General features: G+C 33.5%; 1 protein-coding gene across 2 annotated transcripts in view; it reads left to right on the top strand.

Annotated features, from left to right (window-relative positions):
• IFIH1 (interferon induced with helicase C domain 1) overlaps positions 1–18838 on the top strand; it is a 51789-nt gene that overhangs the window by 21830 nt on the left and 11121 nt on the right. For both annotated transcript variants that reach the window (XM_023217331.3, XM_023217330.3), the window contains 6 exons: positions 3308–3412; positions 8594–8814; positions 14419–14629; positions 15464–15681; positions 16889–17005; positions 18680–18803. In XM_023217331.3, coding sequence (XP_023073099.1) covers positions 3308–3412; positions 8594–8814; positions 14419–14629; positions 15464–15681; positions 16889–17005; positions 18680–18803 — 996 coding nt within the window. The remainder of the gene's footprint in view (positions 1–3307; positions 3413–8593; positions 8815–14418; positions 14630–15463; positions 15682–16888; positions 17006–18679; positions 18804–18838) is intronic.

Raw genomic sequence — 18838 nt, 5'->3', positions numbered from 1 at the left:
CCTAGGAAAAAATATTATTTTTATGTGGAGAAACTGAAGATTTATATACCCTTAAAATGACAAAGAAATTGAGCTCTATATATTCACTTTCATTTTCATAATAATCTCTACAGGATTACTGCAATTAATTTTATGTAACAAGAACAGAGGTGTTCTTTTTATTTGAGTGCAGAAAAAAGTTTAAAAAGAAGTGTGGACGCTTAAATGTAAAGTTAGTGAAAATCTATCAACGAAACCAGAAATGTTAGCAAAGTAAAATCGTCTAAGTTCTTTTCTTGGAAAGATAAGCTCTGTTTCAAGATGGATAGAAAATGTGACAATACAATGAAAATGTCTCTTGCTGTTAAAAAAACACCACCACCACAGCTCTTAACACTGTGTTGACAAAACTTCACCCAAATCATCAGCCATGCTTAGTGTTTGGGGAAAAAGCACTGGAACACTGGACTTAGATGCAGAAATAAGGATTCTGCCCCACTGTAGCTGTGTGATCTGGATATATCACTTAACCTCTCAGAGCCTTGGTTTCTCACCTATGAAACAGGAGATAATGGGTATCTACCACATAGAATGTTGAGAGATTAAAATGAAATTTACATTACATCTGTGAAAGCTCTGAGTTCAGTGTCTTCCTGACACATTGCTGATTAGTTTGTTAGATCAAAATATTCCAGATAATAGACTTTATTAATAATACCCTATTTTGGGTAGCAACTTTTAAAACAATTCATCAATTATTCGTGCACATTGCATAAATAGCTCCCTCCCAAAATTTATGGATGTTAAAACAAAGCTTGGGAGAAATCTTGACTCTACATGTAGATGAAGTAGGTTTAAGATTAAAGTTTAACTGATAGTGATTAGAAAATGAAGTGGAAATCAAATACAATTTTTATTTCTATTATACTTGGAAAATTTAATGATACAGTCTTAGACTTTAGATAATTGTTAGTATTTTTCAGTAATTTTGATATTCTCTTCCGTTCTCAATATTACATTTAAAACAGCAAATGAAAAGCATGTCAAAATTCACTTTTTTGCCTCAAAAATCTTAGCCTATATTTCTAGATCTAGAATTATTCTTACGATGACATTTTCTCCATCTCATTTTACACCTTGCCTTTTCCTTACAAATCGTACTCTCTTTTCATCAGTACATCTGCCCAAAACGCTCTTCTACTTGACAGTTCTATCCTACACTCGCCTCTGAGCTTCTAACAAGACATACCTCTGGGAATTGCAAAGTGCCATATTTTAAATCTCTCAGTGAGATATGCAGGTTTTCCCGTGTGATCATAAGGGATTCCTCAAATCTGAGTTTTAGAACTAATCTGTGACAACTGATAAGCACAGCATTTTCACATTAGTATATTTATGTTGTGCTAATATACTTAAACAGTATGTACGTCCATTGAGAATTTTTCTACAAATTTCTTATCAGCTTACTTTTAATTTTTAAGAAAGATATCTTACATATTTGATTGGCATTGGCTATAATTCTGTTATAGCTCTTAAACTAAATAGGCTCATCCAAATTGGATGGGAGATGTAAATGTCACAGATTCTCAGTGGAATACTAGTCAGCAATAAAAAGGAACAAATTAGTAATACACACAACAACATAGATGAATCACAATTATTATAAGTTAAGTTTAAAAAGACAGACATAAAGGCTACATATTGCGTGAATCCATTCATATGACATTCTGGAAAAGGAAAAACTATTGGAACAGAAACCAGATCAGTGGTTGCCACTGGTTATCTGATCTGGAACAGAAGGCAGATCAGATAACCAGAGGGATTTACTACAAAGAGGCTTGAGGAGACTTTTGGGGTGCTAGAAATATCTTATTTGTGATGGTAGTTGCATAACTGTATACATATGTCAAACTTCAAAGTTGCAAAACTGTATGCATTTGTCAAACTTCTCAAACTATAAACATAAAAAGAGTACTCTTTTTAGTAAGTAAATTATACCTTAATATGGCTGACTTGAAAAAATTAACTAGTTAAGGAAAAGGAAATACTTGCAGTTTTGAGTATTATATCATCTCTTTTCAGAGAATTTTATTAAAACACATTATGTGTCTATTTTTTCATCCATTTTTATTTCCAGCCCTAAATATGACACTTAAACTAGTTTTAAATAGCTAAGAGCTACCTCATTGGTCTGTTAAGGGGCTTTAGGATGAAATATTATCTAAGCATAATTATTATAAAATATTTTTAATTATAAGAAGAACATTAATGGAACTCCGATCCTAGGAATATATCATTTCTTGATTTTTATTTCATTTTCTAATCACCAGCAGTTAAAGTCCTGTGCCAAGAGCTTATTGTATCTAATATTACTCAAAGGTTATCAAGGGCTGTGAAGTAAGTGGGATTAGCCTCATTTTAAAGTAAGGGGAACTTGTTAGGTTCGGAACAAAGTGAATAGCAAATTTTGCAAGTCCTTCTGATTCCAAAGCCAATATTAGTAACCACCATTGCTTTATTTTGACCAGTTTAATGATAGTTCTGGTGCTTAAGGATGAGATTGTGTAAGTGTTTGGAAATAAACTGTAAGAAAAGAATTCTTCTCTTGAGGGAAAGAAGGTTTTCAAAAAGAATTGATCCTGAGTTCTGAAAACAGAATGTCGGGATTCATAAATGAAGGATGTGCACTGCCATCCATCCATATTAACCATAACTCTTTGATAGAGGCTTAGTCTAATTATAGTAAAGAAAAACAGTTATTTCCAACCTCACATGAGCTTCTAGTACAACTGTGATGCCAGACTTTAGTGATATTCTTTTTGAACAAATTGTCTTTGAGATTTTACATTTATGTTTATTGCCAAACTATCATTTTCATAACTGACCAGTAGATCCAGGTACTTTATTAATTTTTTGTACTTTATTAATTCCCTATCATTTTAAATGAAAAGAGCTCAAAGGTTTCTATGTATTACTTTTTGTTTAGAAGACATATCAAACCTAAATATTGTTTTCTTGGGCAACATTTACATGTAGAAGGACAACAAAAGTTACAAACACTTAGGAATTTGCTTTAGCTCTCATATTGGATGTGTAGTACTTTAAGTAGGTAATATGTATTTGAATCACTACCCAGCAGCTGCTCATCCATAGTGGATTTTTTTTAATGTAGCCTGCCAGAAGCACTTACCTTTTATTCATAATTGTCTGGGTGTGCCTTCCCCACTTGAATTGAACTGTATGTACTGTGTGCTGTAGAGGTGTGCAGTTAAAATACGTTTATTCTCAGAAATATTTTAAAAATATTTTAAAATGTTTTCCTTTGCAGAATCAGACACAAGTTTGGCAGAAGGAAGTGTCAGCTGCTTAGATGAAAGTCTTGGACATAACAGCAACATGGGCAGTGATTCAGGCACCATGGGAAGTGATTCAGGTACTGCCTAACTGTTGTGTAAACCTTAAAAAGTGTGAAATAAGACGCCATATAGTGGAAGCATGGGGGCTGTTCATACCCTCCCTAATGTATTTATGCAATTAAAGCAATTCTTTTCTACAGTGAAATAGTTTTGGAACTTTGCCATTCACTTTCTTTAAAAGTGTAACTTACAAAAGTCTTAGAACCAAACTCTCTAATTTTGATCCAGTACATATCTTTTTGATCTGGCATATGCCACATTCCATAGAGTCATGTCATCTATTTTATTTATGAGATCTGTTTCAACTAATTTGACTGCATTTAAATAGACTGTATTCAATTTGGTACATTTATTTACTTCCAAACTCTACTTTTTAAATTAAAGTACATTTTTAATAAAAAATTGATACTATCAATATGAGAAGTATGACTAACTAGAAGTTACATATATAAGTAAAAGAAGCCAAATTTGTATAAATATCTTTTGATATTAGGCAAAATATTTCAGTCACTAAATGAAAATTTTACCAGGTTTTTCTCAAATTACTCTCCATATCAGTTGTATATTCTACCAGCAATAAATGATGAGTGCCTCTTCCTAATTCCCCACACCTTCATTAGTACTTTCTGTTATCAGTTTTCCTGATCTGTTAGTCTGATAGATTTCAAATTGTTTCTTTCTTTTCTTTGAGTGTGTATTTCCATGACGACTACTAAGCTAAAATGTTAACATTATTAAATGTAGTGATGGGTTAGTGAGTGTCTATTATATACCTTTCTATATTTGTCTAAGTGTTTGAAGTATTTCACAATTAAAATGAACAAATCACAAACAAAAAGAAAATGCTTTGCAAGGGTCCAGCTAAGAAGCATTGGAAAAATGATAAATTAAGAAACAAATTACTTTATTCTTCATTTGTGATTGAGTTGTTTCCCCTAAAAATATATTACATAATTCAGATTATCCTGCATTGTCAGAAGAATTATAAAAATTGATATCCACAAGAGGCCTAAGGCGGCAAAATAGTTTATAGAAAGATGGTCATCAATCCTAAATGTTTTCCAAATTAGATTGTAGCACCTCTTTTTTCATATATCCTTTTATCACAATGACACTCCTGAATCCCTTAGAACAAATTAGTTTGAGGAAACCCAATTCACCAAATGTCATTCACAACTTTAATCTTCATTTAAAAGGGTGAATTCATTTTCTATTCAATTCAGTCAGTGTTTATTGAGTTCTTGCCATGTGCTTATTTCTGTGGATTATATTTGTTTTTTCTATCCTTGTCATAAAATTGTTCAATTTAATAATTAACATTTCTATTACATGCTATGCTAGAACTCAAAATAGATACTCTAGCTAATATTTAACATCTTTATAGGTTGTTTAAAGTTTCTGGAGATCATGCTAATTTTCATTCGTCTAAGTAAGGGCTTTTCAACAATATCCATTCATTCAATAAACATTTAATGTGTACCTTATATGTGCAGGGCATCTTGCCTATTTAGAGCTGTTAACAAATGTATTTGCTGATTTTTAGTCCTCAATGTGGCATGAAACACATGATAAATCTGAACGCAATCTACTATTGAAAAGCAAATACATTTTCAAAGGCAAATACATTTTTGAAGACAAACACATTTGAAAGAACACCTCTTGAAGTTCTAGATGGATCAGTACTTAGGAGCAAAGAATTACTTTGCCTAGTGGGTAGTCAATTTCTGAAACGGTAAAATTATGAAATTCCTTGCCCACAAGTGCCTGGTATAAGCTAAAATAGGAATCAATTCAAAAGGAGGTTTGGATAAATTGGTGAACTGTTAAACACATATTGAGGCACTGAAAAATATTACAGAATCTGCAATTGTGTTTTCATCTTTGAGGTTGACATCAAAAGGGGCTTTATTCTATATGTCCTTCCTCCTCCTCCAGAGGTCATATATGGGCTATAAGGTGTGACCTAAAGCAATCATATTCTATTCCTTTGTGGAAGTGTTATGCCATAATAAACATAATTACCGATACTTTTAAAGTACAAATTTTCTAATTATATTATGAAAGGCTTTTTTTTTTCTGTTTCCCATTTTCAGAAAGATATACTGCCTCTCAAAAAGTGGCAATGTTTTTGGCAATACGCATTGGCCTGATATGTAGAAAGTGTTTCCTTACTATTTCAAGATAATGCCTATTAATATTTGTTCAGCTGGAATGGTGTATTTTTCTGTGGTTACATACTATAGGTAAAGGAATACTTTGTAGATTTCAAACACATGCAGTGACAGACCTTTTCTCTCCAAGAATAACTCAGCTGTCAAAATCAATGTGAGAATGAAATTTGCCACATGGTGTAGTTCCAATAGAATATTATTATTTAAGCCTTATTTGATTTTCTTTTTTGACCATTTATATGGTATAATATAATTTTAAGTCTTTAATCAATACTTGTTGTATAGGGAGGGCACAGTGTTATTCAAGCTTGTGCATATTTTAAATGCTACTTTCATTTAATTGATTATGCTTTTCAGAGAAAGCCAAAAACAAACAAACAACAAACAAACAAAAACCCAAACATTTATTTTATAAAGGAAATTGGCTCCTGGCTCATTGATACCAGCCCAGTTCTCTCCTTCTGGTGACAGAGAAGAGAAAACTCTCTTTTCATTGCTTCTGTGGATAAATTCTTCCATCCCTATGTCAGAGGATGTGATAAGGCAAGAATCAGGCTGAATATTTAGCACTCACCCAGCTTTTATTCTTTGGATGCTAGTCTCACATTGAATCCAACTCTAATTTTTTTCTGTATCCACACTGTGCTTCTTTTTAAACTTAGGGCCACCTATCAAATCTCCTAGTCTTAAATCAAAAATATGGAAGATTATTGAGCTATCTGTCTAACCAGGTATTTTTGTGTATGTAACAGCGGTAGAGTGCCCCAGACTCTGAAGTCCTTCAAGACAACAACTATATTATTGGGAGTGCCTGGCACATAATAGGTGTCCAGTCAATGTTGACTGAAGAATAAATTTGTGGTACATGCCTACTTAAGTAGCAGTAAAACCCCATGACTTCGGTTCTGAAGTTAAATTGTAAACACAATAATCCTTTTAACATTCTAACTCTTCTTAAATGTATCAGCATAATAAATGCTTAGAATGCATGAGTAATATTAATATTTTACTCATTGGTTCTATATTCTCGGGAAAGAGACTTGGGAAATCACTATATGTTTCTCTTGTTAATATTTCTTATCCAAGGATATAGTCGTAAGCATGAAAAATGGGAGAAATCATTATTAAAATATACTCTTTTAATAGTTTACTCTGCAACTATTATGAAGGAAGCAGCATTTTATTAGTATTCTTAAAATCTATGCAAAAATGTACCTCAGATGAAATTAAACAAATAGGATTTATTGATGTATTTAACAAACTTCCTAGATCAAATAAAAATTTAGTGGTAGTAAATTTCTGGGTCTTTGTTTAGACACTCTATAATGCATCTTCCTCTGCAAATATACTGGCTCTTTTGGAAAAGTTAGTTGATAAATGATCTTAATAGAGGTGAAATATCAGGGTTTTGATAGTCTATAAAAGCTACAGAGGGGTAACATTGTTCTTAAATAAATCAGAGCCTTACATAAATATAATACAAGATGACTTATTGTAAATAATGTAGAGTTCAAAACAAGCATGGAAACTTATAAAGGTCTATTTTAAATGCTGGTGATTTTAAATGAGTTTTTCATAAAAATCATATTGAATGAATCAGCAGATGATCCAATGGTAGCTTAAATGTGTTGCATCTGCTTTTACTCATCCATACAGAAGGCAAATTTCCTGCCAGGTTAGTAGATGATCCTAAGTGGAATTTGGTGTGAATTTTCCTACCTGTTCAGATAGTACTATCACAACAAGTTAAAACCCACTCAAATAGAATTATCCAGGGGCTGAAATGGAGCCATCAGCAAGTTTTTTTGAAGCTAATGGGACTATGTTAGTTTAGTTTTATTGCAATCATTGATAAGAAAAAGAAGTTATTTCATGTGTGATGAAATACTGATAAATACTGTTATTTCATTTTTTTCTTGTGATTATATAAGGCATAAGATGGGCTTTTAAATTGGTGTAATATTTATTTTACTTCATTTCACTTTATAAGCTATGCATTTTTAGATCTTTTTCCCCTGGTAATATAGGTTAATATGGTCACTTCTAAATAAAATATATTCTATCTAAAACAAGATACATTATAATAATTTTATTTTAATATTCATTAAGTTTATGTTAGAACTTACTTTATCAGTATTTTAAATTTAAAATCCATGTTAATTGAAAATATTTTCAAGATATTATACTTTGGATTTTAGAAAAAGTAGGAATATCTGGAGCCATAAACATAAGGAAGTAATAAAGATCACAATTCACAACTAAATGGCAAAATTAGTCATAATTTAGTTTAAACCAACAAAATTATATTTTACCTTTTAAGGGAAACCTACCAATTAAAGGCTAGTGTAGGAAGAGATTTTTTCCCTACTCTCTAAATATCACTTATGTACAACGTAGTTGCCTCAGATGGAAAAAGGAACTTGAGATAGATAGGGTGTCTGTGTGTGTGTGTTTGTGTGTGTGTGCTTTTTGGTATTTGATTGTCAGATAAAGTTTCTACAAATGAAAGAAAGTAGTATCAACCGTAATACCTTCTTTGCAATAAAAAATAAGGGGAAATACGGAACTGGGAGGACTAATGATTCCTACTTTCTCAGCTCCTCTTGATTTTGTAGGTGGAAGGGCTAAGTGAAACAAGCAGGGCATAATGGCTCCACAAAGAAATGGGAAGCCTGATGCCTTAACAACCATACCTGCCAATCCGCACCACAGCCCTTTCTACAGATTTTCCTTGGCTTCACCCACTCTGCAAAAGCACTCCCCCATGTTGCTCCTTCCCAGTCCTCTAATCAGTTGACTCCCTTTGCACCCCCACACCCCCGGACTCCTTCTGTGAGAGGGATCCTGGGTTGTATTCTGCAAATGTAGAGAGCAGACATTCATTGGTACAGAAAAGAGAAAATGAATTGGTTTGGACCACACGTGAAAAGGAGTTTAAAGCACAAGAAGCCTACGTTCAGTTTCAGGCTTCCTAAGCTCTGTTATTTTGTTGTCCCTTCTCTTATTTTTCTTTTCGATCTTCTTCAGATGAAGAGAATGTGGCAGCAAGAGCATCCCCGGAGCCAGAACTCCAGCTCAGGCCTTACCAAATGGAAGTTGCCCAACCAGCCTTGGAAGGGAAGAATATCATCATCTGCCTTCCTACAGGGAGTGGAAAAACCAGAGTGGCTGTTTACATTGCCAAGGATCACTTAGACAAGAAGAAAAAAGCATCTGAGCCTGGAAAAGTTATAGTTCTTGTCAATAAGGTATTCAAAGAACATATAACATTAGTTGTTCATTTTCATTGTATTATTCTGAAACTTTTACATGATGGCATTTGTGGCATTGACTCACACATGTTCAGTTTAATTAAGAGTAATGTCAAAATAAGCTCTTTATTTTATTTTTAATCCTTTTTTAGGTATATGTAATATCTAAGTGATGAACCTAAAAATAGAAATTTTCCAATAAAACTAGGACATTATACCAAATAGCTATAACTTATGCAGCCCCAAAACCTGGGAGTTAGTTTTGATTCATCTGCTTCCTTTATTTCCCTTATCTGGTCACAGGTTATATTAACCCAGATATACTTTAAGGTTAACTGGCTAATTTATCATTGCAAATGAACATGAATGACCCCAAAATATCACTGGAATCAAGGATCAAATATTGTTTTTTACTTTCTCTTTAGCTGTTGACCCTTAGTCAAAGATGGCAAGTCCTCTTTATCCATAATACATATAATGCGGTTTGGAGATAAAATTAAGTGAATGTTTGGTGTCTAAATCAAGTTAAATAGATTTTAAAATGCTCAAGAAGTATATATATATACACACACACACACACATATACATATATATATATACACACATATTACATTAAATGTAACTGAAATTTTCCTTCAATAATTTATATCTTAGGATATTTGAAGGCCATCTTTATAAGTAAATATGTCTGCTTCCCTGTAAAACAAAATCTAGTTATTTGAGCTTTATTCAGATAAATGAGTTTATTAATTTATAAATATATGAATTGGGGATATGAATATTTACTATTTTATGGAACAAAAATGAGTATACTTTTCCTCCATCAGAAAGTCTTTTTTTATTCTTATCTATTCCTTTATTTAAAAAAGTAGTAGACTGTAGAATATTCTATTTTTTATTTCTATTATGCTAAAAGTTTTAGTTACATCCTGTTTTTCAGTACTTAGAATCCATGATTTGAATGATTTCTATCATGTAGTTACAAATGCATTTTGTGTGCATCTGCTAGGTCCAAAGAGCTCTCCTTTATACTTGTATACTCACTATTAAAACACTTTTATTTATTTTGCTAGTAATGGTGACACATTCAAATTTGTTTGCCAATAACCTTGCATATATTCCCTTTGTACAGGATACTATTTTTTATTTTAATGAAATAGGTATGAATCCTATTTCTACCTACTGGTAGTTTGAATTAGACAAATTAGTGACTTCTCTAACTTTAATTTCTTAATCTGTAAAATGAACAAAATAATAACTACCCTGCTCTGAAATTTCAGTTGGATTATATATGGCCTAGTAATGGCTCTTTCTTTCACTCTGAAATACTAGCTTTCTCCTGCTCCTTTCTCTTCACCTTCATAAGTCATGAAACTGAGTAACATAATCAGAGAGGCTCTTAAGTGCCAAGTCCAGAGAAAAGAACCAGGTTAACTGGATTCAAAGCTACTTAAACTGATAATTTTGAAACCATTTGAGCATCTGCCATTTTCTCAAACTCAGCCTCACCATCTACCCTCCCAAAGGCTCTTCTTCCCCATTTACCTGTCTCTTTGTTAGTAATACCACCTCCTCCAAAGCATGCAGCCCCCACACCTAGGAGTTAGTTTTAATTCAACTACTTCTTTTATTTCCCTTATTTGGTCACCGGGTCATAGGCTACTAGAGTTGAAAAGGGGCTTTGAGATTCAGTTTTCTTCCTTTGCAGAATGGTTCTCTCACTTCTACAGGGTAACTTCCTAATATCAAGGAGGTCCCCCTTCTAACAAGACAGCCATTCTTTGAACAACTGACACTGTTAGAAAGCCCTATTTGTATTCATCCAAATCTGTTTCTCCGGAATCCCACAATCACCGGTTAGAGTTCCTTCCTCTGCAACCACACGAAGTCTTAATTTTCCAGCCTAATGACAGCCCTTCACATCGAGAAGGCAGTATCATGTGGCTCCTAAGTTACATTTTTTTTTTTTTTGTCCCTTGGAATAAATGTCCACAGTTCCTTTAACTATTTTCCACATAACATGGTTTCTAAACCTGTCATCATTCCTAGTGCTCATACTCCTTCAGACATTTTTCTAGGACACTCTTAAATGCGGTGTCCAGAGTTGCACAAAATACTACAGATAAGATCTTACCAGTACAGAGCGTAGAACAGATGAATTGTGACACTCAGCTTATGACCGTGTTTGCCTCTGGCATCCACAGACTTATCTGGACCTTGTCATAAATTCAAAATCTGCAGTTCTTTTTTATTTGAAAATCTCTTAAAGTAGAACATTCTTAATTTTTGTGCCGTCAGTTTTTGAGCCTAAATTCAAATACTTAGGTTTATTTCTTTAACTATTGATCTTTTCAAGTCTCATATTTTTGTATGTGTCTAATGCATCTTTCTTTCTATAATATTCCCTTCTCCTCTCAATGCTATATTCTAGCCAGAAATCTTTCATTGCGTTGGATCTAGGTGATTCTTAGGAATGCACATTTATGGCTATGTTTAAACGTTAATTGATCCTTATTAATTATTCACATTCACTGCATTGTTGTGTGGACACCTGGGGACTTGACTCTAATTCCTTAGCGCTTTTCTATTGTTTCTCTCCTTAGAATTACTAGAAATCCCTCCACTAATTCTTCCATCTATGTCATAATTGTTTACTATACCATCTTTTTGAATTTTAAATTAATTTCAGTTTTAATTCTTTTTGATTGAGTCAGAACACCTCTGGCCCAATAAGTCTATGTAACCTGAATCCTGTGTTTGGCCCAACAACAAGATATTGTTACCCTTGATCTAGAAAAGAGAAATCCTGTTCTTTAAAACCATTTACTTTCATCTCCCTTCCTCCGTCCTTTCCAAAGTTATAGCCTTCGAATGCAGAGAGAAATGAAAACACCACCTGTGTTCCCAGACTTTCCATTTCCTATCTAGGGCTTCAACATCATGAGAGATAAATCCCAGGTTCCTTCAGATGCTGCAATGCAGCCCCATATGATTCAGCAGAAGTGGGTAGCAGTTGGGTTTGATTAGTCTTGGCAGGCACTCTGTCACATCTCAGGAAAAGGCTCCAAGAGGACCACACACCTCCCAATTAGCCATGTCAGACTTGCATCTGGCTTTCTCTGTGTCCTTCAGTAGGAAGTCAACACCACCCAGAGCAAGTATCAGGATTTCCAGCACCTGCTATCTCCTGTGACAACTTATTTTTGTTCCGTACATCAGAAGGTGCTGCTTCTTTTGAAGATTTTTGACTCACCTTTTATGGGCAGAATTTTGTGGTGCGATGTCACTCCATAATACAGAGATTCTTAATTAAATCATTCAGCATGAGTGTATTTAAAGACAAATCAGATTCAGATCTTGTCCTCAAGGAATATAGTCTAGAAGAGAGATGAGAGATATATGTTGATAATATGATAATTAATATTTTATTGTACTTTATAAAGCACTCTCAAATATATTATCTTATTAAATCTACACAGCAACCCCATAAGGTAGTCTTTATTATTCTCATTTTTTCCTATCAGAAAACTGCAGTTTCAAGACTTTAATTGGCAATTCAGGGATCATCCAGCCAAGAAACAACAGAAATGAGACATGACTTTTATCTTCAGAGTCGACTGGTCTTCCTTTGCCACTGCACCCTCCTTCTAGAATAAAAGGATGGGTGAAATATCAGGGAAATTTTAGTACTGACAATATGGCACCCTCTATTTCATTTAATTTTCACAACCCTATAATAGGTTAACATTATTCTCATTTTACTAATCTGGAAAATGAGAGCATTGAGATGATTCAGACCTTGTCCAAGGTATACAAGACGTAAGTGGCCAGAGTAGCTGTTTTCAGGGCTTTCTTCCTTCTCCATCATGCTATCTCTTTCCACTAAACTTAATTTCCATTCTTTTCCTCAGAAGTCTTCTGTCTTACATAAGTGGAATGGAAAGAATACTTCCAGAAAATGATTCAGGAATGGCTTTGTGGAAGAGAGAGAGAAGAGTAGAACCATGGCTCTCAAATTTTAAAGGCTTAAAAGTCATTAAAGTGAAAGTTTCAAGCCTCTGTCCCCACAGATGGTTCCTAGATTCAGTAATTCTTGAGTGGGACTTAGGAGTCAGCATTTTCCAAACTTCTCAAGTGTTTTTGTAACAGGTAGATCAGAGAGACTTTACTTTGGAAAAAAAAAAAAGAAAGAAAGAAACGAAGTGAAAGTTTTTCTTCTTACTCTTTCTACCCTTTCCACCTTGTGGTTAGGTAATGTTCTTTTCCACTCGCCAACTTAATTACTGATTTTAAGTCCACTTTGCTTCATTAGAATTTATGCATTTCATTTTAACTCTTCCCCACCCCTTCTTCTAGCCCCCCAGACATCTACTTTTGGAAGCCTCCATCATTTCCACTAAATAACAATGTAAACCAGTGTTCTTCATAAGGTGTTCCCTTGAGCCAGGGGGATCAACAATTCCTTATGTAACACCTAAGTGGGGCTTACCTCAAGTAAAAAGATGAATATCACAAACCCTACAGACTAGGAGAAAGATAACCACTGATTGCATTTCCAGTAGAAATATGAAGAATCAAGAATATAATGGGCATTCTTTGAAGCTTGCCCTTGAAACTCTTCCTGCCAACTCTCCGTTTGCCATATTGTACACTGCTGGGCTTCCATTGCATAAATCTTTCTAGGGTATGACCTTCAAGATGGCCTTATATTTTTTCCCCTAATCCAGAAGGTATTTTGAGTGACTAGTAATGTGTAGCATTGAGGTGTCAACCCAGCTACCTTTAGCAGATGTTACAATGTACAGAATCAGCTGAAAAGGACCAGAAGTTTCCACTTCTTTTGCCAAGTCTACTTGTGGGTTTGTTCTTGCTCAGCCATCACAGCTATTTCAGCAGCTCATTTCTTCACTTCACATCTGTTCTCCTAGTCAATGCCCTAACTCCTCACTTGTGCTTCCCTCATTCTTCTAGTCCTGTGGGCCTGTTGCTTCTGGTCTAATCCAAAACAAACAACAGGAATAAATCACTTCAACAGTACAACTTGTAGGGATCCTGTAAACTGTTATACTACATGTAAAATACTCTGCTTGATGGTTGCAGCCCTTTATAACCTGGCCCTGCTCTACAAATTTAAAAATGTATTTTTTATTCAACCTTAGCTTCAGTTTATCTTTTCACTGACTCATGGCTTACTAGATTCAAATTCCTTCAAATTCCCCTTTTTTGAGTGGTCAGTTGCTTCTTCTCTTAACTGTCACTTTGTGTGTGTTTCTAGGGGTGCATTATTACATCGTGTTGTAATAATTTGTCTTGCTTTGTTTAGTCTTGGTCTGTATGCTCAGCTAGACAGAGTTCCTCAAAGTTGTCAACCATATCTTAAACATCTTTACGTCCCAGACATAAATACCTATACCTAACAAGGGTATAATAAATACTTATTGACAGATGAATGAAAGGAATGATGAGAAAGTTGTTATGCCTGATTCACCGATGATGTAAATACCACTTTTATTGCTGGATGCCAAACAAGCCTCTGATCAACACATCTTTGGCTTTGACTAACTTTCTCTCTTTTAAAAAATCTTCGCGCTTTTTTTTAAGGTACTGTTAGTTGAACAGCTCTTCTGCAAGGAGTTCAAACCATTTTTGAAGAAATGGTATCGTGTTATTGGATTAAGTGGTGATACCCAACTGAAAATATCATTTCCAGAAGTTGTCAAGTCGTGTGATATTATTATCAGTACAGCTCAAATCCTTGAAAATTCCCTCTTAAACTTGGAAAATGGAGAAGATGCTGGTGTTCAATTGTCAGGTCAGTTTAAGTGTTTATTTTTTTTAAAAAAATTAATAGTAATATTAATGATAACAAGTCTATATTTGTTAATTTTTTAAATGTTTATAAAAATTAACTTTGGTTTAAATTGTCTTTTATTGCTTATGGTTTTATTAAAATCCTTCTACTTCCTGGAGGAAACAAAAAAAATAAGTTTTTAATTAGACCACTTTATTCTGCATAAGAATACCATTATTAAGGCAAGCACTCGCTGAACTTTCCATTTATTCTGACAAGTTCCTTTATTTGCTAGTGAATGTTGTTAGATCTGCTTCCCGGAAACATGGAATAAAAATACAAACCTTGTGTTTTGTGGGGTATAGGATGAGAACGTAGGATAAAGAAGGGGAAAAAAGTAAAAATAATTTATAGTAACTAAATGCAATGTTAAAACAAGGCAAAATTTTCCCTCTTTAAATAGTGTGGTTTTCACTTGATGTGATAAAAATAAAATTCACCAACCTAAAATTAAATATTTCATTAAAGAACAAAAGTATAATCCTGAGATTTGTTTTATAATAAGCCAGGATGTGAATTCCACATCTAATGCTTTTTAGCTCTGCAAACTTTCTGAATCTTATCTATTAAAGAAGGAGAATATCTAACAGGGAGTTTCATGATTAGTATATATGAACTTCTATGTGTACAGGTGCTAGTGTAGTTGGATCTCCCTCCTGAAAACTGGAAGTGGATTGCTCTTGTGTCCTGCCCAAGAGAAGGCATCCCCAAGGCAGCTCAATTACTGGTCTAAAGTTATTTTCTCACTGTAGTGTGCTGGTATGGAGAAATGAACTCTTTGAATTTTCTTTGAAGACTTTTCCCTCATCATCATTGATGAATGTCATCAAACCAACAAGGAAGCAGTGTATAATAACATCATGAGGCGTTATTTGATGCAGAAGTTGAAAAACAATAGACTCAAGAAAGAAAACAAACCAGTGATTCCTCTTCCTCAGATACTGGGACTAACAGCTTCACCTGGTGTTGGAGGGGCCACAAAGCAAGCTAAAGCCGAAGAACACGTTTTAAAAGTAAGTCATAATTTTATGTATAACCAATGAAAGCAAAGCTAAAACAAATGCCAGGACTTCTTGGTCTTGTTCAATAAGGTTGAGTTCAAGTGTTGTGATCATCAGTTAACTGAAATCTGTTTGCTTTAGTACAATAAATATACTCAGTCTTCTACAAAATATGAATATGCCTTAATAAATATCAATGACACAAAACAATATCATAAAAATGATGGTGAGTGATATAATTAATGTGAAGTTGAGACAAATAGAATGCCTTCTTTGAACATCTACTCTTATAGTTAAACTTAATGATCTACTTGATATAGAAATATGCATAAACTGTGAAAGTTTCTCGTCACACATGATAAAGTCTTACTCCAAGAGTTTCAAAACTACGTTTTCTGTGTTTCATATGTGATTCTAGGAACCGAGGTAATTCAAATCAAAGGGAAATAGGGATATGAAGATCTTTAAAGATGAGCTTGTCAGCGACCCCAAAATGGTAACACCGCGTACAGTACTACTGTTAAACTTGAGTGTTAAATAAATCATAGTAGCCCAAGAACTATTTTGGTACCAAGGCAATTGCATTTGAATTTTAAGTCCCTTACTTCAAGTTGAATTCAACACAAATTATGTAGAGTAGACACAACATTCAGAGATGCAATTATAGACTCCAAAATATAATTTATTACTGGGATTAAGGACTAATTCCAGTCTAATAATCCAGGAACAAGGCTAAGGATGTTCCCAGCTTTGCATTGCCTGCTTTATGTGTAGAAGAAGGTGGTAGTATGATCCATGGATGTCAAGATGATTTTTGACATACCTCATGTAACTTGGTTATCTCAAAATCATTCTCTGTCAATGATGGTAAATTGTTATACTCTTTCCATGTCAGTTTTCCACCTGGAAAATGGAATTTAAGGAATGAATATCAATACACCTTTTTCTCTGGAATTATCCACCAACTTGATTTAGAAGCTCCTTTTTCCTATATTAGGACAAATGTTACTGATTGTTGGTTAGTAAGATCCATAATAAAACAATGTTAAAATGCTATATTTAGCAAGCAATGCTACATATTACTTGCATGAAATTTTATACTACATATTTATACTACAATTTAATGCTACATATTTTTTATATGAAAAATAATTCTACACTGAATAAAGTGAATGGGAAAAATAATTGCATAAATATTTTAAAAATGTCTCTTTTCCAGCTATGTGCCAATCTTGATGCATTTACTATTAAAACTGTTAAAGAAAACCTTGATCAACTGAAAAACCAAATACAGGAGCCATGCAAGAAGTTTGCAATTGCAGATGACACCAGAGAAGTATGTGCTCAACGTTTTATATCTATTTGATTGGCAATACCACATTCAGTTGAAAGATGGCAAAGGCTATTTTATACTGACCATTTGAACAATATTATTTAAAAACTTTAGCAAACAAGTTTCAGGTTTTTTTTTTTTTAATTGATGTTAGGCAGTGAAGAACTACAGTGAATTCTCCCCTCTAGTCCTCTTTTAGTTTGCTAATTTACATGAGGAATAGCTCATTCATTGTTTGCTACATATGAGTTATGAGGGACAGTGGGGGGCGATGAGCAGGGGGATGTATAACTAAGCTGGAGGGGTTATGACAGTTCGTTTTAGCCTTTTAAATTTTCTTGGTGAATTCCAGGATTGATTTTCTGATATGCCACAGAGCCATTTTGTTGCTATCAAATTACATTTGGCAATGATAATGGGAATCCTACCTAATTTGCATACTTGTATATTTACTTTCTTAGGAAAACAGTGCAATGGTAAAGAAGTGAAATATTTACTTTAATGATACCTTTCTGATGAATTTTTCAGGAATTATAAAAATAAACTGAGAGTCAATTTGGACATTTTGGCCAGTAAATTATGTCAATACTTTATTTTGTAAAATTTAGAAAGCGTTACAAATTCTGGCCATATGTACTTGATAATACCATTGAAAATAAGAATGTTGGGATCAAATGATATGATATATGAATAGTAGATTAAACAAGATTGAAATATAGTAGGCACTAAACCAATGTTAGTAACTAGCCTCCGTATATCTCTTTTTTTAAATTCTGAAAAAGACTGCTATCTATTCCAGCTGTACTATTACAGTTGAATATATTTTATTCACTTTCCCTTTTTTGTTACTTATTTGGTTTTAAATGATAATTTTAAGTGCATATTTCTACTCATTAAGATTTTCAAAACTACATTTCTCAGGTACATTTTTAAAAGAATTTGCCATTTTTTAAACTTACTTTAATTTTTTATATACTTTGAAGCATAACATACATACAGAAAAGTACAAATGCATATGTGTACAGATTGCTGAATTTTCATAAACTGAATACACATATGTAAACAAAATCCAAATCAAGAGACGGCACATTGCCAGTACCCCAAAAGCTCCTGGTTCCCCCTTCCAGTCACCATGCCCCAGGAGTCACCACTATCTTGACTTCTCAAACAAAAATGAGTTCTCACTGATTCTGAACTTTATATAAATGGAATCATATAGCATGCACTCCTTTATTTCTGGCTTTTATTCAGACTGTACTTCAACTTTTTATTTTGGTCGAAATAATACTGAAACCCAGTTTTACAAAGGGGGAATGTTTCTTAAATTACATTGTAAGCTTTCTAAATAATTGTGGCATTAATGCAATGTGTGTTTTCTAAGTTACCTTTAACATACAAGGTTTATATCATTCATTAACTTTACTTTCATTAACTTTTTAAGTTGGAGATTACAGCAGAGGTAACAAGGTGTTGGTGTGGGGGTGGCTTGATGGCAGACTTAAAAGAGAAGCTGACAAAAATAAATGTACAGACAAGTGATGGGACACTAACCTGTTACTTTGTCTAAACAAAGATTCCAAATCAGATTTATTATAACCTAGAAATTATTTTAACAAAAGTAATGTTATTCTTTTAACAATAAGAATATATAAGAATAAGTGTGTACTTTATTTTTAGGATCCATTTAAAGAGAAACTTCTAGAAATAATGACAAGGATTCAAACTTATTGTCAAATGAGTCCAATGTCAGATTTTGGAACTCAACCCTATGAACAATGGGCCATTCAAATGGAAAAAAAAGGTAATTTAGGTTTGGACCTAACACTTAGTTTATCC

The sequence above is a fragment of the Piliocolobus tephrosceles genome, chromosome 11 (genome assembly GCF_002776525.5).
Source record: "Piliocolobus tephrosceles isolate RC106 chromosome 11, ASM277652v3, whole genome shotgun sequence".
Lineage (NCBI taxonomy): Eukaryota > Metazoa > Chordata > Mammalia > Primates > Cercopithecidae > Piliocolobus > Piliocolobus tephrosceles.
This window is presented reverse-complemented; position numbering and strand designations above follow the sequence as displayed.